A 24718-nucleotide genomic window follows, 5' to 3' on the forward strand; every position below is an offset into this window, starting at 1 on the left:
AGACAGAGTCTGGGAGCACGTGAATATTCTTTTTTTTTTTTTTTTTTTTTTTTTAAAAATAATTCCGCTCCCCCCACCAACGAAGAGGGGAGCGATCAGGATCGGGGCCTACTGGGGAATAGCCCGGTCCCCCGGTGGCCCAGTCCGACCCTGTGTGTGTATATGTAATAAAAATATATATATTATCATACAACACAACTTATGGTTGCTGCTGAGTCTAAGCATAATTCCTTTTCAGAAGACTGAAAGTGCCGATTTGACTGCTTTTTGTATTTTTTTTTTTTTGCTGCAGTGTTAGCAAGTTAGTAAAGTTATTGAGCTATAGTTCTAGTGATAAAGGAACATTTTTTTAGGGAGTTTGAAGAATATTCAGCCTTTTCTTTTCTCTTCTAATTATTTTGGATCAGAACCAGTGGTTGAATTGGCCTGGTATACTGTGGTAAGCCATACCACCACTCATGCTACTGCTTTGATTGTTCGACTATCAAAATCCATTTACTTACATTTTCCATACCGCCACTTCTAAATTTCCACTTTGATCACTGACCAGAACTATGAAAGTACCTGAACCTAATGTGTTAAGTGACTGTTGCATGTAGAATATCAAGATGATACATATTGTAGCATTGATTTTAAAGCGTAAATCACCAAAGAACAATTCAAAATGTCTATTGTTTCCATTATGTTATATTCTAGAAATAAATCTTAAAAAGCTTTTGAAGTCAGGCTGTTTTTATTTCTCTTTTGCTAATAAGACTGAGCAGATGGTAAATCTGTTGCTGAAATTTGAACGAATTGGAAAGGACCATCTTGACTTTGGTGAAAAATATATGGTAGTTCTGCAGAGATACAGCCGTGACTTAGATATGGTACGGAAACTTTACCAGAAGCATAAAGATAGTCCACCAACTCCTCGCAATGTGCCCCCGGTAAGTATAAACAATGCCAGTGTCCTTTATCATTTAGTAATATTTATACATGACTTAATAAAACTTTTCTTTGCATTCACCTTGTTATGGATTCTTTTATTGTTCGAAAACTGAAATTTCTAGATTTGTCTTTCATTTCTCAATTATATTTGTAGATAACAGGGAAAATTATGTGGGCTCGGCAGCTCTACAGAAAAATTGACCAGCCAATGAGATTTCTCAAAACAAAAACAGAACTTTTACAGGTTAGTAATTATTTCTTATCATTTAAAAGCAGCAACAAAAAAAACAATAGTGTTTTTCAAGTTGATAGAAATATTTATTAACTCTGTTCTTGATATACCACAATGTATATATTAAGGTAAAAAGGATCTCTCTGATAGCTACTGTTGTGATATTGCATGTAACATGCACACAGGTCCCATTGGCTTGTTTAGAAACATCTCTGCCATTGTTGGGGGCAAAAAAACAAATCTGTGACATTTTTTGGCTTTTAGGAGTGTTGCAGTTTGTTCATTGTGTATTTGCATTATTGCAGTAAAATTGCAAATAAAATAGCATAACAAAAATAAAGTTCAATATTTTGTATACGCATTTAGGGTTTAGAAATGAAAAAAATTATTCGGAGCTACAACAAAATGGCTGCAGTCCTTATGGAGTTTGAGCTGCTGTATTACAGAGGATGGTGCAAATGTGCAGAAGTAGCCAAAAGTGGCCTGCACGCATCGCTGCTGGTTAGACATCCAGACACAAAGGTATTTAACTTGATAATTTGATTTGGTAGTTTATATGTTTGCTATGTATCTTACAGATATAGCCTATAGATTTCTTTTACATAACAAATGTTGACAATCTCATCCATTTATTTTTCTCTGTAGGTGACCATCTATTTTAATTTTCATTATTTTTGTTACTTTGAAGGAGAAAGCAGGAAACCCATGTATTGAAAAAATACATTGTAGATCTGGGGGTATATTTACTAAACTGCGGGTTTGAAAGAGTGGAGATGTTGTCTATAGCAACCAATCAGATTCTAGTTATCATTTATTTAGTACATTCTACAAAATGATAGCTAGAATGGAGAAACCTCTCCAATTTTTCAAAACCGCAGTTTAGTAAATATATCTCCTGGTGTTGAGGCTCTGCAGATAAAATCATATCTTGTTAACATTGGAAAGTCTAGTTTCCTGATGTTTATTGTCATAGTCGGAAAATAAGGAAACTTATTATTATTATTATTATTATCCTGCTGCCAACATTTTACACAGCACTTTATAGAGAATGTTTAATTATTCACTTTCTCTGGCACAGTGGAACTTACAATCTAAATTCTCTACCACACATACACACTAAAGTCAATTTAGTCCAAACCACTTAACCTACCAGAATATTTCTGGACTACAATATACAATCTAAATTTACTACAATCAATCCAATACTATTTCAACAAACGTATACAATTTGTAGTCAAAGAATATCTCTGCTGTCTGCTGCCTTATTTTGGTTATTTTGCTTTTAAGATTTATTGCAGGAAAAAGACACAATTTAAAGGTTATTAAGCTTAATGGTGGTTCTTAGCATCTGAAACATCCATAATTTCACTCTTACAGGATGTATTTTGTGTTTCTTAAGTGTAATTTTTAAAGGGTCACTGAACACTCCTATCTTCAGAGAAGCTTACTCTGACTCCTCTTAGTTCATCATCTTCCTTTCATTCCATTGTGTTTCTGCACTCAGCCCACAACTCAGCTCTTCTTTACCTTTAGATTGTAAGCTATTTTTCAGCCCTTTGTATCGGTTAGTTTCAGTATGTTGTCTGTATTTTACATTGTAAAATATTATATAAGATGTCGGTGATTTATAAATACTAGATAATTATACCATACAATAGCTCATTGCAAAGTAAGTTTTTCTACTTGTTTGTTTTGTAAGAATATCTATATATCTATATCATGAGAGCATTACTCAACCTTCACATAAGAATTTTGTAGTAAATGGTGATGATGATGATGATGATAGTTGTTTTGTATTAGAGCAAATAAAATAGAAGAAAGATGTAGCTGCTATACGTACATATTGTTTGCATGTAGCATGCAATTGTAAACAGTAGGAAATACAACTATAATATCCACACTGTCCACAAAATTAGCTGCAGTGTATTTAACTTGTGACTTTAGTCATACTGTCATTTTCTTATATTGTATTTAATACTTTTGTTATTGTGTATAAAATTTAGTGCAGAACTTTGAAAAAGTTACTAAGCAGCTTATTGAACCACATTCAGGAAACAATGGTGTTTTCAGATTGAAACAATTTACATGTTGTATTATTTTAAGTAGTATGTACATTATTTACAAAACAGTCGTACATTTGTGTATATAACTAAAAACAAGCAAGGACACTTTTCTGCTGACTCTTAGTTGTTGTTGGATCTTTGTAAAGGGGAAACAAAGTAGATTTAAATTATTATTATTTTCATGTGCAGGAGTTATATGTAAATCTGGATCCCATAGTTCTGGAAGTTCTGTACGAAACAAAATACCTGCATAAGATGGGGTTTGAAGTGCCAGATGTCATACACAGCATTGCCACCAGAGAGCAGCAGATAAAAATGCAACAAATTAAGTAGGTTTAAGTTTTCAGTATGTTTTGTTTTGTTTTTTTTAACATATTTGCTTGACTGTCCTAAAATATATACAAAACTAAAGCGAAAGAAACATGTTTTAAAATTGAAAATTAATTCTGATAGTAATAATCTTATAGCAATATTTATTTTTGCTGCTTTGACTAACTAGACTGATAGTAATTATGACATATTATTAACAAGCAGGAAAAAATGAGAGAGGAAATCTCAATTAATATAAAATATCAGCTGTTCTACACCATACCAATTTACTACAAATCGCAAGTCATTTACAGTGGAATACTGTAATATCGAAAGTAAATAGAGCAAAAATGAATACATGGTATTGGGGGAGATAATTAATTACTAAATGAATGGGGATAGAGAAAAAAACAATAAGGTGTACAATACCTGTACCAAGTTAATAGATGTGCCTTATTCGGTTTCCTAGGGCACCAATGATTAGGGGGCACCTAAAACACAGGGTGTATGACATAATGTCACTCATCCAGTGTTTTTAATGCCCCCACAGCACCCCCATATGGAGCTAGCAGCTTCTTACATGTGAAGACTCTTTCTTTTGCAAATGTTATTTGGGTATGGTAAAACTTAATAATATTATCTTTTATTTATGAGACACCAAAAAGGGTCCGCAGTGCCGTACATAGAGGTTGGGCTAAAAGTACAGAGTGACAATACATAGCATACAATACATGGCATACAAGGTAGTACAAAACAAAGTGCAGTAAGAGCAAAGTGCAAAATGTATAAAGAGGTACCAATTTAGCAGAGAGACGTGCACAGGGCAAAGATGTAAAAGTGAATTCTGATGTACAGGTTGGAAAGGTGAATTCCAATGTACATATAGGAAGGGAAGGAGAGAGGTTGGGGAGTGAATAAAGGAATGCACCTGTGTCTAGTAGAGTGGGCAACATTTACAGGATCAGGGCAGGAGTCAAGTGACGAAATTGAGAGAAGAGGCGGAGGGCTGAGGGCAAAAGAACAAGAGGAGAAGTATGAGAGGAAATAGGGCCCTGCTGAAGGAGCTTACAATCTAAAGGTCAGGCGGAGACTGACCGGAGATACAGAGTGGGAAGATGCGGTGAGGGACAAGAACACTGAGGGGAGAGGAGCAAGGTGAAAAAAAGATGGGCGAGGTATAGAAATGTTAGTTAGAGAGAGAGGAGAGGGTTGGAGGAGGGCAGAATAAGGCGGTGGAAGGGTAGGCTAACCTGAAAAGGTGGGTTTCAAGGGAGCGTTTGAAGTCTGACAGGCTAGGTAAAAGCCTGATAGAATGGAGGAGAATGTTTCAGAGAAGGGGGGCAGCATGGGAGAAGTCTTGAATGCGGGAATAAGAGGTGGTGACCAGATGGGAGGTAAGGCGGCGGTAGTTGGATAACAGCAGTGGCCAAGAAGGAGTATGAGTGGAGATGAGGTTGGAGAGATATGGAGCAGTTGAATTAGAGAGGGCTTTATAAGTGAGGGTGAGGAGTTTGAAGAGGATTCTGAAGCGGTGGGGGAGCCAGTGAAGGGCTTGACAGAGAGGGGAGGTAGAAGAAGACCATCGGGAGAGGTAGATAAGTCAGGCTGCAGCATTAAGTATGGATTGAAGAGGAGCGAGACGGGTAAGGGAAAGGCCAATGAGGAGAAGGTTGCAGTAGCGAGAGAAGGCGAGAGAAGATCAGAGAATGGATAAGAGTTTTGAGGGCCTCAGAGGAGAGGAAGTGTCTGATTCGGGCTATGTTGTGGAGATGGAAGCGGCAGGATTGAGCAAGGGATTGCATGTGAGGGGTAAAGGAGAGGGAGGAGTCAAGGGTGACCCCCAGGCACTGAACTTGGGGAGAGGAGGAGATGATGGTAGAACCAATAGTGATGGAAAGGGTGGGACTTACTCTGTCTCTGCTTCAAATTGCAAACACTATAGACCAGAAACTGTTCAGTTTGGGGGGTATCGTGATTTGACAAGCAGGCTTGATTATCCTTTGTTCAGAATGTAAGTCACTAAAACCCAGATTTTTTTTGACTAAAGTTACAAATATATTCAATTAGTTCTCTATGGATGATAATGCACAAACTACTGAAGAAGAAATCTACTAAATGAATGTAATTCAGTTCCATAAGGAGGCTGAGTGAATGAATATTTATAATCAGATTTTGCATGCTAGACATTCCTTGGCTTTACATTCAGAAGAAATCTACTTCATGGTAAAGACTGTTATAGTTTAAAGCCATTTAGTGTATATAAAAGCAAATACTGCTGCATCTGCCTCTGGGAAAATGGGGTGCTAAGTAATGTTAAAATTCCTTGAGGGTGGTATTTAAGACCTTTTAGTCTTATTGTAGCCCACTAAGAGCAGTTGGTCCATGGACCACGTAGGGTCAATTGTGTGGCAGGGAAACACAGAGACTCTTTTATATACCTCCCCATATTTCACATGATGAAAGGGAAACACTTCATGATTAGTGTAAAGCGGCATAATATTGTATTCTAACAACTCCATACTGTGTAGAAATAGTAAAGGAAATGAAACATTATTGGTATAAATACAGGTCTATAGTGAACTTAGCAATAAGTAAAAGCACACTACAAACCTATACATGTCAATAAATGTGTTCTGTGGGGGACAAGGGGGGTTAATGATGTCTAAATGTCCTTTTACATCATGGCCACTATTGCTACTGCTGAAAATGTGTCTGATGTCTTGCGTGAACATTGTAAAGGGGTGGTAAATGGGTAGAAGTTAAGAATTTGGTTCGGGTATTTTAAAAAGCCTATCTGATGAGGTGAGAACTTCCCCCATCTCCTCTGTAGTAGCACATACCCTCATTTCCCCCCCTTCCCCATGGCCTCAGTAATGTGCTCCTCACCTCCGTAGTAGCACACTCTCTCCTTTAGAAAAACAGCCAGTGGGAGACCTTGTACAAGACAGATAAAGGGGAACCCCAAGATGCTAGAATAAAATTACCACAGTATTCCTGATGTCCCTGTATCTCTCCTGACCGTAAAAAGGGCCTTCTTCCAATGTACGTATTGTGTTTTAGTGGGTTACGGTATTTGGGCAGGGGGCTGTTGCGGCATGTTGCCTGGTGTTTAGACCAACCCAGATTCTATAGAGTGTCAGCATGCTACTGAAGTTGTTGAAATAGTATGGAAGAGAAAGAGAGCACACATTCCTTTAAAAAGTAGGGTGACACATAGTAAGTGATAAACTTTATGTACACACACAAGCTTCCATGGTGTTGGAAAGACAGAAATGGCAATCAACTTGCCCATACACTACAATTGCTTATTTTTATATTTTCATAACTCAGTCCTTTTAAACTCAAACGTAGGTCCCAAAGATAGACTTTCACTGTAAAAGGAAGACACACTACTGTCAAGGGAGGTAGTAATGTTAGAATCATTTGATGGATTGATGCATTTTTTACAAGTAATAGTTTTGGTAATTATAATTTATAATGAGTAAATGTAAACAGATGAGGTAATTGAATAATTTCTTCTTATAAATGGAGGTGTGTCCAGAAAAAAGCTACTATTTGTGTTGGGATGGGGGTTCCTCGCTGACTACTTCCAATTTTATGATGCACACTTATAGTTCACATAGAAGAACAGACTACAGTCTGTACGGTGTATTTTGCAGAGGTTAAATTTATTAGGTTAGAATGGTTATGTCTTTTTTTTTTTTTAAATATATGTCAGCTTGCATTTTGTAAAACAGGCTCCATCAGGGAAGGGGAGATCCATTACATTAAATCACTCTTTTTTATTGATGTTCTTATTTACATTTTACTAGCATTTTCTATTTTTTGGAGACATGTTACACAAAAGGGTGCAGTAGTCTGCATCACAATGGACACAGGTCAACCTATTAGAGTAGTTGTCAGCAAGATTCTTGTGGACTTCCCAGTCCTGAATGTAATACTATGTTGAGGTGCTCTGTTTTGGCAAAATATTATACATTATCCTGCAAGATCCATTCATTAGTTATAGGAAGACTTGTAAGTGATATGACACCACCCTAATCCATTGACCTTCAGGTAATAACATTCATACTGCTGTTTTTAACACCGTAGTATTTTCTCCAGCTGTGTGACTATAACTGTCAAGCCGGAGAGCTACAAAATACTAACATTTCTTTTATCCTCGGGGCTTCATTAAATATTTACAGAGCAGACTATATTTTGTCTTGGTTGTAAGCCTGCATCTTGCACTGGAAACTCATTTGTCTCTTCTTGAAAATCAAATATACAAAAAAAAGAGAATATGTAGTTTAGCCAATTCCTTTATGTTCTGTTCCTGCCACGTCTGTTGTATTATCTTTCAATTTATGTGTGTAATGTTTCTTAAAAATCTTCTTATGCTATTTAAAAAAAATGTGTCGAAGCAATGTCTATTCTTTAGATATTTGTCAGACAAAGACTTGGCAATGAGCAATCACTATACTTAGCAAGAGAAAGTCAATCAATACCAAATATTCTCAATGTAACCATAGCTGCCAATGTTTGTTTTATTTGTTAGATAATGGGGAGATTATGATGCTTTTGTGTTATTTACAGTTTTTGGATTTATTTCTTCCAGTTTGTGGCTTCACTCAAATATTTGATTCCTTATATAAGGAACTCTAATGTTTTTCAGATCAATGATTTAATAAGACAGGTCATTTTAATTTCTGAAAGTCTGAATTCAGCTGTTATACATGTAAAGGTGGTGTTCCTTAAGGTAGGATTCCTCAACCGGTGCTGCATGTAGCCACAGGTACCAGACACTTCCATTTGTTTGGATACTGCAACTTGTTAGGCTCAAAGTTGTAGTTTAACATCAATGATCAATAAAACAGAATTAAAGCTATCATTTTTTTATTTTTTTTTAAAAAAAACCAAAAACATTTAAACGCCTGCACATAGTTGTTAACATTTTAAATGTAAGTTTCAGGAATTATTTGCTGCTGGGCAGGTACATGTAAGTTTGTCATGCATGATGCAGGCCCTGCGCACCCTGTTGCACTTCAAGCCCCATCACTGCATGTTCACTTAACACTCATTCTTTATAAGAATTAAATTATAAAACCCAGAATAGGTAGAGATAATTGCATCTTGAATACAAAATGAGAGAAAAGCTGTGAGGCTTGTCAGTGCTGAAAAAGTTTTGTTGAAAACAAACAACTGTTTATAAACCTCGGACTGCCTCTGGACAGTTGACAATAGTGCATAAGGCATTGCTGTTTAAACATTTAAACGTGTTCGGGTGTACATCATGCTTGCTTACTCTCAGGGCCGGACTGGGACTAAAAATCAGCCCTGGCATTTAAAGCACACAGGCCCACCTCTGTTGATAAGCTGGAAAAAAAAATGTGTGCCGCAGTGCAGTGGCGGTGCCGCCAAAGGCGTAGCTACATTATGTTGGGGGCGTGGTCAAAATGGTGCGTTGATACATACATTATAATAAAACATTACATTTATCAGACCCTCCCCATCCACATTACGCCACCCCCCCAGATACATTATGACACCCCCAGCCCACTGTAATCATCTATGCTTCTGATGCTGCTGACATTCCTGTAGAGTGAGCAGGGAAGCTCTTAGTCTCATGAGATTAATAAATCTCGTGAGACTTAGAGCTCCTCGGCTTGCTCTGCAGGCTGTGCCCTGTCCGGGACGGAGCACAGATCCTCCTGCTGACCAACTGGATTAAGGCTCGGGGGGCCCGGTCACTTAAGTCAGGGGGGCTCCTATGATGCAATTTGGCTATTAGACAAATTTTTGACAAATACAAAGGCAATACAGTGTGCACTACTGTTAGGTGCACGCAGTTCTGCCTTAACAAGCAGTACAGTGTGAAGTAGGACATATCTCCCAACTGTCCTTGTAGTCAGACCAAATCCTGACTAAGTCGGACAGTCACCCATCAAATTCAGAACAGTTGGCAGACTGTCCTGGTCTCTCCTACCTGTCTTGTCATGGTCACCACTTGTGGCTGCTGGTGTCTTTAGATCAGTTGCTGCTTGTCTGGATCCTGGAATGTTGGATGCCCTATTTGGAGAAAAAAATGAGCAGATGAAATTTAGCCCTGGTGTTAAATCAATATAGCATCCATGTTTTAAAATTAGGCCTCACTGCAGCCACAACATTAAAGTACTACTATTCACATTTGATAAATACATCTATTTCCCCCCAACTAGCCCTGACATTAAATAGTATTCCCATTTAATAAATAAAACTATTTCCCTCTATCCAAAGCACCCCAGCATTAAATTAAAAATCCAATCACCCCATCTGAAATTGATAGGCCCCACTATTAAATTGCCCCCATCTTCACCCCACAAATAGAATAGCACCCAATAATTAGCCCCCACCTGCAATTCCCTATTAGATTAACAGCCTACCTCCCACATTATATTAAGAGCTACCCATACACACATTATGGTCATACACCGGCCCACACACACATACTATAGTTATACTGTTACACACATACACACTATAATCATAAAGGTCATTCTTTGGATATTTTTTTGGGGGGTTATTTTTTTGGTAATTTGTATTCATTGTCATTCAGAGCTTGATTTATATATTTTTTAACTTTGTCGATCCCATTTTTATTGGCGCCTGTCAGTAAATTCTGTGTTATTTTTTGTTACACTATAATCATACCCTGTCACACAAATAGATAGATACCCTGTCACACAAATAGATAGATACCCTGTCACACAAATAGATAGATACCCTGTCACACAAATAGATAGATACCCTGTCACACAAATAGATAGATACCCTGTCACACAAATAGATAGATACCCTGTCACACAAATAGATAGATACCCTGTCACACAAATAAATAGATACCCTGTCACACAAATAAATAGATACCCTGTCACACAAATAAATAGATACCCTGTCACACAAATAAATAGATACCCTGTCACACAAATAAATAGATACCCTGTCACACATATAGCTCCACTGTCACACAAACTACCCCCTCCCTCTTACCTTGTGCGCTCCGCAGCGCGCTGTACAGTCTCTCCTAACACATGGCACGGCACCTATCACATGGTGCTCGTCCCATGTGACATCTCCAGAGCCATTCATAGAAGAGAGGGGAGGAGCGACCACACCAGGAAGTAAGTGTAGTGCCGACCCCACTGCTCAGCACACAGACTGTCATGCTGAATTCTGGCATGACAGTCTGTGTGCTGAGCGATGGGGCCGGCCAGCTAGCAACCGGCCCATCTGGCCATCGGCCCTTCTGGCATTTGCCAGAAGTGCCAGATGGCCAGTCCGACCCTGCTTACTCTCCATGAATTCTCGGGAGGCTCCCTAATTTCGGGGAGACCTCACAGACTCCCAGGAGAGTAGGCAAAGCTCCCGCATTTGCCGTAATTCATGGCAGTGAATGGAGGGGGTGGGGCTTAACCACATCATTAAGCTCCACCCCCTACATTTAATGCCGTGAATTTAGGCTTTTTATAGTGGGGGTGGGGATAGGTTGTCAGTGACAGTGGTCCTGTAAGGGGAACATCTAATGCAGTTTGGTTTCTGGTTCTATAGTTTATGACCACAGTGTGCAGAATGCAGAAACTCTGGAAGCTGCTGGGGGTCCAGAGAAGTATAACAAGTTGAGGTATCTGAGAAATGCCCAACAGCTAAATTAATGTAATATTAATTATGTACTATGTATAAGCCTGCATTTTGTAGCTGTGTTTAGACACAAAACAAACATACTGCTTCTTCCAGTGAATTACAGTAGAAATTGGTGATTTCAGTGACGTACCAAACACTGGGTGAAGTAAATTAAATCTGACATGAGCAACCAAGGATAACAAGGCTACAGACTTTCAGTAAAAACTCTGACCTGTACTTACCAGGTTTACAAACACTAATGAAAAAACAACCGTCCCTATGTGTTGTATTTAATTTCAGATCACTGGGCTGAACAGTGCTCTCTCTTCCTCTGCTGTCCTCCACTGGGGCCGAGCACAGTGCTATGTCATCTGGATAACTCTGCTTGTTTTAGCAGTTGACAGGGAGCCAGGAGCACAACACTGTCTGTAAATCTGTCAGATCCAATTGAAATTTTGGAAGCTCTTGTTAGGAGAAGGAGCAGGAGGAACAGAGAGTTATTTTAGGTTTTTCAAAAAGAAATTTTAACATTTACTTCGCTGAACTTACGCAGTCAGACCCGTGCTCATGAGGATATAGACTAAAACAAGCCTATTTTTCTTGCACTATTTGCAAATAGATAATCAGTACAGAAATTATATATGTTATCCGGAATAACGTAATTAAGGTTTTCAGGTTATTAGTGTGTTTGTGTGTGTATATATAATATATACACATCAATGTTAGTTTTGTCTTTGTGTTTAGAATGTATGCACCTTTGAGCGAGCTTCAGTGTCTTCGCTGATTTACCACATATATTATTTTGATCGTTGGACAAAAAAGCTCTACCTTGTTCTCATTTGACCAAAAAAAACTTTTTCCTACATTTCAAATGGGTCTCTCTTATGTTTTGTGGCAGACTCCATATGTGTTTTACATGGTTCATTTTGAATAATGTCCTTTTTTTTGTGCCACACTCCCTAACAAATTTCCTTGTTTGTACAGGACACTTGAGAGATGACCGTTTCAGCAGCATCTTTGCGGTTTGATGTAGCTTATACTTCCTGCTAATCATACCTTCCAAATTTCCCAATATAGGCGAGACAGACCCAATTTGAGGGCTCTGTGCCACCAACCTTAACTGGGATAACTTTGTCCCGGTGGTGGGAAATTTGAGTGTTTTGGGTTGTTTACTGCATGGCAGAGCAGTAGTGAACGGGTGCCGCAAATGATGTGAGATGGGAGGGGCTAGGTATAACCCTAGGTTGTGGCCACCCCCCATCCCCATCACGATATGGTCACACCCCTGTCCGCTGCCATAGAGGCCAATGTTGGTAGGTATGTGCTAATTAAAACAGTAATGCCCACTTGTAAATCCAAACATGTATTTTGAAGATTCACTGATACAAGCCTATTTAGGCCAGAGTTTAAAATAAAAACTTGCACAACACAACTGTATATGTACACACTCAATGCTTTTGTAAACAACATATTTTAGTATTTTTTTCTTAAGATTAAATAGTGTCACGTTAAAACAAATGAGTTTCACTGCTTTGAAATTAAATATCCCATGTGATTTTAGGTATCGGTTAAGCTTATTATTAGGACTCAGAAAGTTTGACTGAAGTATGTATTCACTACTCCATCCATAGTAGACAAATACTGTTGGTTCAGTTTATCATAAACGGCCATTATCCAGATAAGCTCCTTCTTTTACTGCTTTCCTAGTACAATCCCGGTGTTTTTAATGCTACACTTTGAGCGCTCTCTTGTGCTTTTAATTTTAAATTTTCAATTGATCTACAGCTGGTAGCTAATATATCATACTTGCCAACTCTCCCGGAATGTCCGGGAGACTCCCGCATTTTGTGAGAGTCTCCCGGACTCCCGGGCGAGTGTGGCAATCTCCCGAATTCTGCCCACTTCACTAGGAAGTGCCCCACTTCCTAGTGAAGTGGGCAGAATTAGATCCCAAACGCCGCGATTCCCGGTGAATCGCGGCGTTTGGCCCCGCCCCCGCTGTCAAATGACGCAATTTGCGTCATGACGTCACAGGGGGCGGGGCCGAAATGACGCGATTTCGGCCACCCCGCCCCTTCACGCCCCCCTCCACTGGCTGGCTCCCGGAAGCGAGCTGAAGAAAGTAGGTAAGTATGTAATATATACAATAAAAAAACTGCAATTTGACAGTTGTTCATATTATATTTTAACTATTGTACAATTATTGTGTGTAACTGAAGCTTAACTGCAGATTCCCAAAGTTCTACGTCTTAACTGCAGATTATCTAACATATTTGATAACTGTGTCATTGGCCTTTTTTTATACATACATAAATATATGTATATTTTTAATTTAGTGGTTATTTATAACTGATTTACAACTGATTTTTTTCATGCATTTTGGGCACACAGAAAATAAAACACATAGTGTTAGAGAACAATCATACCTCCCAACATTTGGGAATCCGGCATCTGGACAGGGGTGTGTGGTCACAGTACTATGGTGGAGTGGTAGTGTCACATTAGGGTGCGTGTCCACACCTCAAGGTCGTGCCTAGCACCTTTGAAGTACTAGGCATCCCTGTACTCTCCTCTCATCCCCTTCACCACCATTCTTTGCCATGTGCTCAAGTGCATGCGGCAATCGTTCACTTAGTGAATGAGACGTACCTACCAAATTTCCCAACTGTGGGACAAAGCTGTCCCGATTGGGATGGTGGAACGGAGCCTTCAAATCGGGACGGTCCCTTTTAAATCGGGATGGTTGGGAGGCATGCGCTATGTATGTAGCTGTGTGCATGGTGTGGGTCTGACATTTATAAATGCATTGTGTATTTTTTTTCATGCATAATAAAATATTACGTTTGTATCTACATTAAAAACATTTCTTGCTCTTTTGCTGTATTTAGTAAAGTATGTCAAAGGTGCAATTAGGAATAAAGTTTTAATTGTAAAATATTGGCTTTTAAATTGGTATTCCACTATAAAATAGAATAGCATATCTGTGTCCCAACTGAACTTTTTTCTTTGGGATCAGGATCTTGCAAAATAAAAATAATTAGCTTGAAACATAAAGTACAATTGGAAAATCTACTGTAATTTAAGTAAGTTCTTTAAAATGCTTGGCCTGGTGCGTGTAGGTAACATAAGGGCTGCCACCAGAAATTGTAGGGCCCAGTACAAATGGGTCCCCCCTCATTCCTTTCCTACCCAATATTTGGCTCCTTGCCCCTTACCTTGTTCTCTCCAGCCACCCTCCATCTCCGGCTCTAACCCCTGCAGCAGTTTGCATACCTCTGTCAATTCCAGGTATGCTATCTGTGGATTGAAGCTGAGCTATACACAGTCAAAGGAATTATTTTTGCATGTATCCATTGATCAATCAATTAGAGAACAGAGAGAAAACAACACCATCTTATGTGTGTATAGAAACTGTTTTGTTTATAACATTCAAGATTACACATTTTTATAGCACTCTGGAACTTTTTCTAGCATGCAAAAAGATAGAACACCTGGCATCAGATGTCTAAAATAATTGGGGCTATGAATCTGTCATGATTTTAGCCTTACAAAGTAAATTTCAAAACACTACGAGTCACAGTCTAAAAATAAACTATTTCACAATCTAAAATAAACTATTTCTTACCAGCGCTTCTCTTATCTACTATTTAACATGTTCCACATATCTCCTGGAACATTGCCATGTGCTCATTATTTTTAGTAAGACTTATACATTATATTTGAAGCAATCTTAAAGGCACAATACACATCATTAAATTATTTCTATATTCTAATTTCTCACCTCTCTGCTTCTCTTTTTTTTTTCTACTTGATGTTAGAATTTATTATAAAATTTGACTTTTTAAACACGATATAAGATTCAGCAGGCAATAAACCTTTTAATAAATCATCTTGTGTCATGATAACAACATAATGATAAAAATTCTCCAACAAGTTTAAACACGTCCCAGGGTTTGTATTCCTGACATTACAGGCAGTACCAGTCCCTAGAATCTCCCTGTTTTTGGTGGGCGAAGATCCAATAGAAACACAGTGCTTTCTGTGCAGCTGTGCATAATTCTTCTCACCTGAATATGCCCAGCCTTGGTTTACCCAAAATCTCCCGAGTCCTCCTCGCACATTGTCTTTTATATTCCCAAAAATTCCTTGGATGGTGGGTGTTGACCTATCATTGACTAAAGCAGGGAAATAGGCTTGACTGGACTCTCCCCTTTTCTCCCAATGGAATGGCTGCAAGATGGCTTGCATGGAGACCTAAGATAAATATGACGGCTAATGCAGAAACAAATGGTCCCTATAAGACAGTGGAGCTTTGGGTATGCTTGCAAAGGTGTGTTTAACACCTTAATGGGTTTTGTACTTTAATCCTTCTGTCCCATAGAAAGCCTATGGAGGATAGCATATAAAAATTACAAAGGGAATGTATGACCAGGTTGGCTCACATTGGAAAACTGTGGGAGGAGAACACTTTGATAAATTGGCTTACTTTATACATTTTTTTACTTCTTCAGAGATTGGATTCCTAATCACGTGTGAGTTTATGCTGACAATGTAGTAGGCTTGATTATTCAGCTTCTTGTCTTCTTTTTCAGGCTTCAGGATATGCTAATGGACTATCAGGCATTTACTAATAGAATTCCTGCTCTGCTGAAGCAACTTATGTCACCTTTTATTACGCAAATTGAAGAGGTTCTTTCTCCGGGCCTCACACAGCTTTCCTGGACCTCCCTAAACATTGACAAATGTAAGAATCCACTGAACTTGTAAAGGTTAATTACCCATTGTAAAAATATATAAAGGCAGCACCATATATTAAACGGTAAGGAGCACTTCTAAGGGTGTGTTTCGCAACCTTTTGGTAAAGGTAACCCAGTGAGAGGGTAAGTATTTACCCAGTGCCCCCCTAAACTGTATACATTTAAGCAAAGTGTCCCCTGATGTGAGTCATTTTCTACCAAGTAACTCCTTATGCTTTTATATAGTAACATAGTTGATGAGGTTGAAAAAAGACACCAGTCCATCAAGTTCAACCTATTTTGGATCGCTTGCGATCCTGCACTTATATTTGAAATTGATCCAGAGTAAGCAACCACCAATCTGTTTCAATTGTGAAAATCCCCCGAGACTCAATATTGCAGTCCTATTTTTTTACCCTATATCCACTACTATCCTACATTTTAATTAACTGTCGTATCCCTGGATACACCTCTCCGCTAAAAATTTGTCTAACCCTTTCTTAAACATATCTATTGAATCTGCCATCACAACCTTCCCTGGCAATGAATTCCATATCTTGACTGCCCTTACTGTAAAGAATCCCTTCCTTTGCTGGTTGGGAAATTTCCTCTCCTCTAACCTTAGGGGGTGACCACGTGTCCTGTGTATAGTTTTTGGGGTAAAAAGTTCCCATGAAAGTTCTCTGTATTGACCCCTAATGTATTTGTACATAGTAATCATATCTCCCCTTAGACGCCTCTTTTCTAAAGTAAACATGCCTAAAATGGCTAACCTTTCCTCATAACTTAATGACTCCATACCCTTTATCAATTTTGTCGCCCTTCTCTGAACCCTTTCTAGTTCCAAATTATCTTATCAAATTACTGCATATTCAAGATGAGGTAATACCAACGATTTATACAGTGGCAAAATTACACTGTCTTCCCTTGCATCTATGCCCCTTTTTATGCATGCCAATACTTTGTTTGCCCTTGCAGCTGCTGCTTGACATTGAGCACTATTGCTTAGTCTACTGTCTACGAGCACTCCCAAATCCTTTTCCATTATAGATTCTCCTAAATTAATTCCATTTAATTTATAGATTGCGTTCTTGTTTTTGATCCCTGAATGCATAACCTTACATTTATCTGTGTTAAACCTCATATTCCATTTGGCTGCCCAATCCTCCAGTTTATTTAAGTCCCTCTGTAGAGAAGCTACATCTTGCTCTGATTTTATTACCTTACAGAGTTTAGTGTCATCTGCAAAAATAGAAACTTTACTCTCTAAACCATCACCAAGGTCATTAATGAATATATTAAAAAGGAGTGGCCCCAGCACAGAACCTTGAGGTACTCCACTTAAGACTTTTGACCAATTAGAAAATGTTCCATTTATCACAACTCTCTGTTCCCTATTCTCTAACCAGTTTTCGATCCAAGTACAAATGTTGATTCCTAGACCCAGTTCACTAATTTTGTAAATCAACCTCTTGTGTGGCACTGTATCAAAGGCCTTTGCAAAATCTAAGTAGACCAGATCTACTGTGCTGCCCTGGTCTAAGTTTCCACTAACTTCCTCGTAGAAACGAATTAGATTAGTTTGACATGACCTATCCCTCACAAATCCATGTTGATTCCCACTAATAATTTTATGGCGTACCAAGTAATCCTGAATACTATCCCTTTAAAATACCTTCTAGTAGTTTCCCCACTATTGATGTCAGAAATGTTAAATGTTTTAAAAATACCCAGTCTGACTAGTTTTGTATATGTTTTATCCTTAAATAATTGTTATTTTGATTAATACTTACTGATTAAAGTACCCCTTCACTATATTGAATATATATTGGGTACGTTTACAACTGGTTCTACAGTATAAACCACAGATTCCATTCTAAAATGACATTAAAGTGTACCCGTCACTTACACACATTGCACACTGCAAATTAATTTGTTTTTGCACTGGTGCCCCTGTATTGTCCTATATTGCGCCCATAAAGTGCATGCCTACTTTCCAGTCTTTAGAGATGTCTCCACAAACTAGAAACGCTTGAGTTGGAAGGCACGGGGGAAGTGGAAAAATCTGTGCATTGTGCAAAAGTTTAAACATCATGGTGAAGTCCAACCTCCTAACACATTAGAACTACTACTTTCTTTAAACTAAATTTTTCTGTTTTTTTTCTAAAATACTGCAGCTACTACTTAGTTTAGTCTTTGTTATGGTTTAAAATAATCATTACTGTGCTAGGGCATTGCAACTGTTTTTATTATGTGTAGCACTTTTGTATGTTTGAAGCTTTTCTCTTACTTTGGGCACCTAACAATGTGCTTCTCTGTTGAAGTGCAAAGAGTGCCATTAAATTTTAGAATACGACCCAATGTCCACCACTTCAGAGCTGGTGCAAAACACAAGTGTCTTTGCTAGTGCAAATGCCTTGTATCCTTCTGCAAAGCAAGAAACACCCATACAAATGTGTTCTCTCCATCCTTTATACAATTTAAAGAATCTTGCTTCTCAAAATTAAATATTGTGTTATCCTTCTCCATACTTAGCAGGAATGCCCTCACTTTGCCCAACTTCTCTCATCAAACTTCTGCTTCTCTGCACACACCACCGTCGCTCCGCAAAGTAATGCACTTGAAGTCTAGGCACACAAGTGCAAATTGAGGTGTGTGGCATCACCAAAATTGGCTTTGTGCTGTGCCTCCGCTGTTTTGTGAGGCCCAGCGGAGGCAGTCATTTTGTGGGCTGAAACAACATTCGGCCAATTATTCAATAGCAACAAATGGCATCATTGATATGAGGTGCAAGGTTTACTCGTGACTAGTGAATTGATAACTTAATTCTCATAAATATCACTCAGTGTGTGCAGGTGACAGGTCCACTTTATTAATATTTGGTTTTGATTTGGAAGTGATTAGAAATGTCCACACTAAATATCTGCATGTAGACAAAAGGTTTGTTTTCTGCAGTGTCCCAATCATATTTGCTTGGAAGCTCTTATATTAAAAATGCTAATTCTCTGTGCTGCTGTTCATACATAAACAACTGTTTAAACTTGACTCAGCCACTACACTGTTCCTCAATACATTAGGCAACACAGAGTGAAATGCTGCCTTAACTGGTGAAATATATATGGAATAGACTAGACCTTACTATAAGATATAAGTTACCAGAGAATTCCATGACCATATAAAGGCTGATTACTTTTATCCAGGTCATGGTTGATCTCCAAGGTGACTTCTAATATCTGTATTAATGTACAGTAGGGGAGCATTATTCCTTATAATTCACAAGTTTCCCTAATGAACACCAAAATATGGACATCAGAACCCCTAGTTATACAAATATTATTTAGAATAGTTTATACCTATATTAGCATCACTTGTGTATTATAATGTTTTAGCGTGTTAACATGTCTTCCTATCATTTCAGACGTTACAAATGTTTACAGTTCCCTGAGAGAGGTAGCGCAGATTTGTAAGGAAACATCTGACATCTTGGAGTGCCGAATTGAGAAATTGTTGTTAGACATTTCTGAAACGCCACTAGTGGATTTGCCAGAAGACAATGCCATTACCGTTCCAATCTTTCTGGAAAGAACAGAAAAAGTAATCGCTGCAGCTGCAGAGACATTGTCCATGTAGGTTTTCTCTGAGTCATATACTGTTTGTGCAAATAGGGGGTTACAGTGAATAGGGCTCATTAATTACAACAATAATACGCACTAAAGCTTTTTTCCCTGTGCTGTAAGCTCACATCACACCATGTCACAGTGGAGCTTAGAATCGGAAATCTGTTTCTGTAAGAAGACACTGAGCTGCTATTATTATTATTAATATTATTATTATTATTATTTATATGTATGCCTGTATATATATATATATATATATATATATATATATATATATATATATATATATATATATATATATATATATATATATATATATATATACATATATATATATCTATCTCTATATCTCTATATAATATAAAAGCCTAGTGGAGTGTGTTAGTCTGTGTGTGTGTGTGTGTGTGTGTGTGTGTGTGTGTGTAAAAAAAACAAAAAACAAGCTGCAGCGCCACCTGCTGGGCGGAGTTATACACTGACCTACTAAATTCTTAGTGTGTGTGGGAAAAAAAACTCAGAAAGGGCTGAAATTTGGTATACTAAGATGTTTTTAATTTGTTAATTTAATTTGTTAATTGTTAAAAGTGTTTATAAAGATTTTAAAAATATATATATATTTCTTGAAGGAGAAGTGACAGTTGGGAGTGGTTGGTGGTTGCCGCGGGTGACAGTGGGGAGTTGGTGGTTACCGGGGTTGACAGAGCGAGAGAAGTGTGATACTCAGGACCGCTGAGAGAGATCCCTGTGTCTGGATAGACATCTGGATAGATGTGGCGATAAAGATGAAGGATGAGGTGATGGAGAAAAATGATGAGGTGGTGACATGTGGACAAAACCACGTTAAAAAAGGGCGCTTGCATCGGGAAGTAACGCTCTTCCCCTGAGGAGACCTGGGCTAGGCCCAAATGCATGACAAGAACCTTTTTAACACCTTAAGTAGCTTGATTTGACTAGAATGCATGAGTATCATGCACAGGTTAACTTGTGTGTGTGTGTGTGTGTGTATATATATATATATATATATATATATATATATATATATATATATATATATATATATATATATATATATATATATATATATATATATATATAATATCTATATTTGGAATATAATATTTTGGAAAATTTATTTTGCATTATTTTATATTCTTTGCCAAATTCTTTGGTAGTAGTAATACTGGTGAGATCACTGTCATCTAAGGTAACCATTTGCATTGTAAGTCACAGATTTGAGTAGGAAAACCAGCATTGATGCAGGGCTTCTTAGTCAGAGAGTTTTTTTTCTTGTAATATTACATGCGATATTTAATTATTCCTGTAAAGGCTACAACTGACTTTCCTTTTACTAAGAATTAATTTTCCCTGGTGAAAATATCTAAATCGCAGTTACAGAATCTAAAGAACAATGCCTTCTCTTCATTGTCTAAATGAATGTAGTTCAAAAGGAGCAAAGAAGTCTCATTATTGTGTGAATTAACATGTCCATTGTAATCAGCGTTGCCTTTGTTCCTGTGCTTTGTTTTTCAATGTGAAATCACTCTCACAAGCATTTAATTCATGTCAAAAAACTAAGCCACATTACATGTTTAGAAGCAACACTAAAGTTTTGTATTGTTACCATGGCTACAGGTCATAATTTTTACCATGTGCAAATAAAAACACTTTGACATGGTTACATAAACCTTATCTACAGCTGGGACATGTGACCTCAGATGCAGATTTTAATTTAACAATATACTGAACAGGGCCTGATTAAGGATCAGGCCGCCCTAGGCCAAATATGCTTGAAGCGCCCCCTCGGCCACCATGCTAGGCTAATACATGGTAGGTAAAAACAAACTCATCCTTAATTTAAAATCCGTCTTCCTTCAACCCTCCAACAATGTTTATGTCCCCGTGTTTTTGAAACTCAGCTGAGCTTGACATTTTAAAAGGTGAATGGCAATCTTTGTCACTCATTTAGTTTTCATTAAAATCAGAACTGTATAGCTGACCTGAGGCATTCACGACCTCTGCTGAGTATGAACACATGATGGTGTACTCAGATTAAGGCTGTAGTGATCCTTGTCTCTCCTACCTGCTTATCCTCAAGCACTCCCCCAAAGATGACTCATTGCCTTCAGCCTTTATCATGGGAATGTATCAAGATTAAAACCTTGCTACATTTTTCATTCGTGGTTTCTTTTTTCTTTTTACTATTATATTATATATATTGAAATTAACTTCAGTTTATACCTCTTCCTGTCACAATTGTGTACCCTTAATAAATTTTGCAACTCCCAAAAGCCTTGCATCTTAGGTTGAAGCCTAGACAGCCTGTTGGATAATCAGACCATGATACGGAGATCCTAAATGCATGTGTGCTGTATAGTAATTCATAATATTTATTGTTATCTGCTATGTATAACAAAGGAGCTGGAGGTCACGTTTGAGTGTATGACTTACAGATGAACACAAAACACAGCTAGATGTCGTTCAGATGTATTCATGTGATGATATTCTAGCTGCAATTGATAGAAAGAAGTTGAAACACAAATGTACACAGAAGCAGTAGTTTGCAAAAAAAAAAAAAAAAATCAACTTAACACCAGTTCTGTTAAATGATTATAGGTCTGAATAAACAATGAGCTATATTGCGCCACACCTTTAAGCCATATTTTTATCAATGCCAGCTGCAGAAGACTATAATGTAAATAATGTGTAGTTCTTTTAGAGTTCTGAGGACGTCTTAGTGCATTAATCAGGCTTGGGTAAATTATAATGTAATGTACCCTCTTTGTAGCTTTTGCAAGGACTGTAAGCACCAACTATGAAAGGCTTAATTACTTAACTCAACCTGCACTAAGTTCAGAAAAAGCACCAGCAAAGTTATTTTAGTGGTATATGTTATAAAGGACAGAGATTCCCATACAGTTATCAGCTCTGTAGATAAATTATAATCATTTTATTTTTATTTTTTTCGATCCATTTAAATGATCTCAGGATAATTTTATTTTCCAGGCAAAGCAAACAAGTGGAGCTCTGCTTGTATGAAATGATTGATGCTCTTAAAAGCAAATTGAAATCAGCAGACAGGAACAGTTTACAGGTAACTAATAGAATTTATTAGTGTTTACTGAAGTCTCTTGTTAGCAATGGCATGTTTAGGCAGGGTTTACTGGTACCCAGAAACCCCTATTTCATGGAGTTCCTATTGAAATGATAATCTAATTGCCCCAGCTGTGTATATCGGAAATCATATCAGTCGTAGTCACATAGTAAAAACATATACTGTATAATTTTTTTTCTTCATGCACAATATACATCATTTGTGAAAACCGAATATAAGACTTATAATTAATATGTCATAGCACCTAAAATTTTAAATGACCAAACAGAGTCAAGATAATAGGTGTGTTGCCATGGAAGGTAATTGCCCCCACCCCATTTTCTGCTTGGTGGGCCATCATATAAAAAAGAGGTGTTTGTCCAAGAGACCCCCATACACCACAGAACTGGAAAATACAGAGAAGTGGGTGAGGGTTCCAAAACAATCCAGGGCAAGAAATGCCAATGTGCACCAGAATTCTTTTTGCACTATACTTGTTTTGATGGGTTGTTCCCCCTCTATCAGAGTATATGTCCTGATGAATTGGGGCAGGTCATACAACTAATGAAAAAACATACTAAGTCCATACACAACTTCTTACAATGACAAGTGTGGCTATCTAGTTTGTATTGAACAGTGTTATAACAGTTGTGTGAGGTGACATCAGCATTGACATAACACTTAAACATACTAGGATGCCAACGTCAATCAATAAATTATGGTATCATATAATGAATTGACCTGTGACAAACTTAAGATGCAGTATAAGTTTTTATAGCTTTTTGTTTTCTCATTGTAGGACTCATTTGCCTGCTTGCACCTTGATGCTAAGCAAAAAACTCGTTGTCAAGAATGTCTTCCATGCAGTTACTATAATGTCATGGGTCATTTGTGTCAGAAAAATACAGACTCTCTTGTCAAATGTAAGTTTCAATATGACTGACTGATGTTTACATCTGAAGTAACAAACACATTATTCTTTCTTTCTTACTTTTCTTATTTTCTCATTTATAACCTTTTAACGCCAGTACACCTAAATGCCAACTGCATTTTGTTTCCAATAGCATTTATTAAAGGCATCGCAAACAATACAAATAAAAGTTATAGTCTATTTATAAAAACAAATATGCAACCAGAAATACAGATCAGTCTGTAACTAAATTACAAAACATGAAAATTCAAACAAACACTTGTGATACAGGTTTTACCAATTATATGGGTTTAGGGGACAAGATGAGAGTCAAGTGGGCTAGGGAACAGGGTTCAAGACAAGGAGAGAGGGATGGGAGGATGGGCCACGTGGTAGAGGGTCTAGATATAGGACATTGGTATACAGGGGAGTTGATTTGCCAACTTTATTTTGTATAAATAAGTGATGGGAGATGTATATTCGACAAACATTGTAGCATTTTACACTGAAGCACTCTTATTGTTCCACCTGTTCTGTAGCTCTAAACCAGGAAACTTTACAGAAAAATCCTATAGGTGTTTAACTTTTTTTATTTTGCAGAAGATACTCGTGCATAACTGTGCAACATTTAAGTACCACTTTTAATGCCAGGAACATCTCTATAACATTCTCTGTGAACTATCCACTAGATAAAATGCCGTGGCAACATGCTCTCTTCACAAAGCCTAGTTTCTAGTTTTAGGATACCGAAGTTACTTTTGCAACTGCATTTATATTTTTAGGATCATTTAAGGCAAATGTACACATATACATAACTAAGCATATAAATATTATTGTACTCAGGTACTATTAGAGGAGAATACAATATTAATTATAACAGATGGACAATTTAATGAAAAAGTTAAAGTGAAGAAAACATATAAATGGAAGATAAATGAACCTGTGAACAAAGGGGCTGTTTGATTGTATGTACTCTAAAGCCTGTGTCTCAAGAAATATAGCAAGCTCCTTTTGAAATAATGTAATATTTGTACATCCTGTTCATTTAACAGTAGTGTATTGATGATTTATGGAAACTAAAAAGGAAAAGTGGAGATTTTGCCAGTAGCAGCCAATCAGAATCTAGCTATCATTTATCTTTTAAATTATAGAAAATTATATCTAGAGTCTGACTGGCTGCTATGGGCAAAAC

General features: G+C 37.5%; 1 protein-coding gene across 1 annotated transcript in view; it reads left to right on the forward strand.

The window, feature by feature from the left end:
• Positions 1–24718, forward strand: part of LOC142158677 (dynein axonemal heavy chain 5-like) — a 363541-nt gene that overhangs the window by 43006 nt on the left and 295817 nt on the right. Inside the window, exons 16-23 of the mRNA XM_075212884.1 lie at positions 756–929; positions 1085–1174; positions 1529–1684; positions 3415–3554; positions 15765–15916; positions 19327–19534; positions 22529–22616; positions 23416–23539. Of these exons, the coding sequence (XP_075068985.1) occupies positions 756–929; positions 1085–1174; positions 1529–1684; positions 3415–3554; positions 15765–15916; positions 19327–19534; positions 22529–22616; positions 23416–23539 (1132 nt within the window). The remainder of the gene's footprint in view (positions 1–755; positions 930–1084; positions 1175–1528; positions 1685–3414; positions 3555–15764; positions 15917–19326; positions 19535–22528; positions 22617–23415; positions 23540–24718) is intronic.

This window comes from Mixophyes fleayi, chromosome 5 (genome assembly GCF_038048845.1).
Source record: "Mixophyes fleayi isolate aMixFle1 chromosome 5, aMixFle1.hap1, whole genome shotgun sequence".
Lineage (NCBI taxonomy): Eukaryota > Metazoa > Chordata > Amphibia > Anura > Limnodynastidae > Mixophyes > Mixophyes fleayi.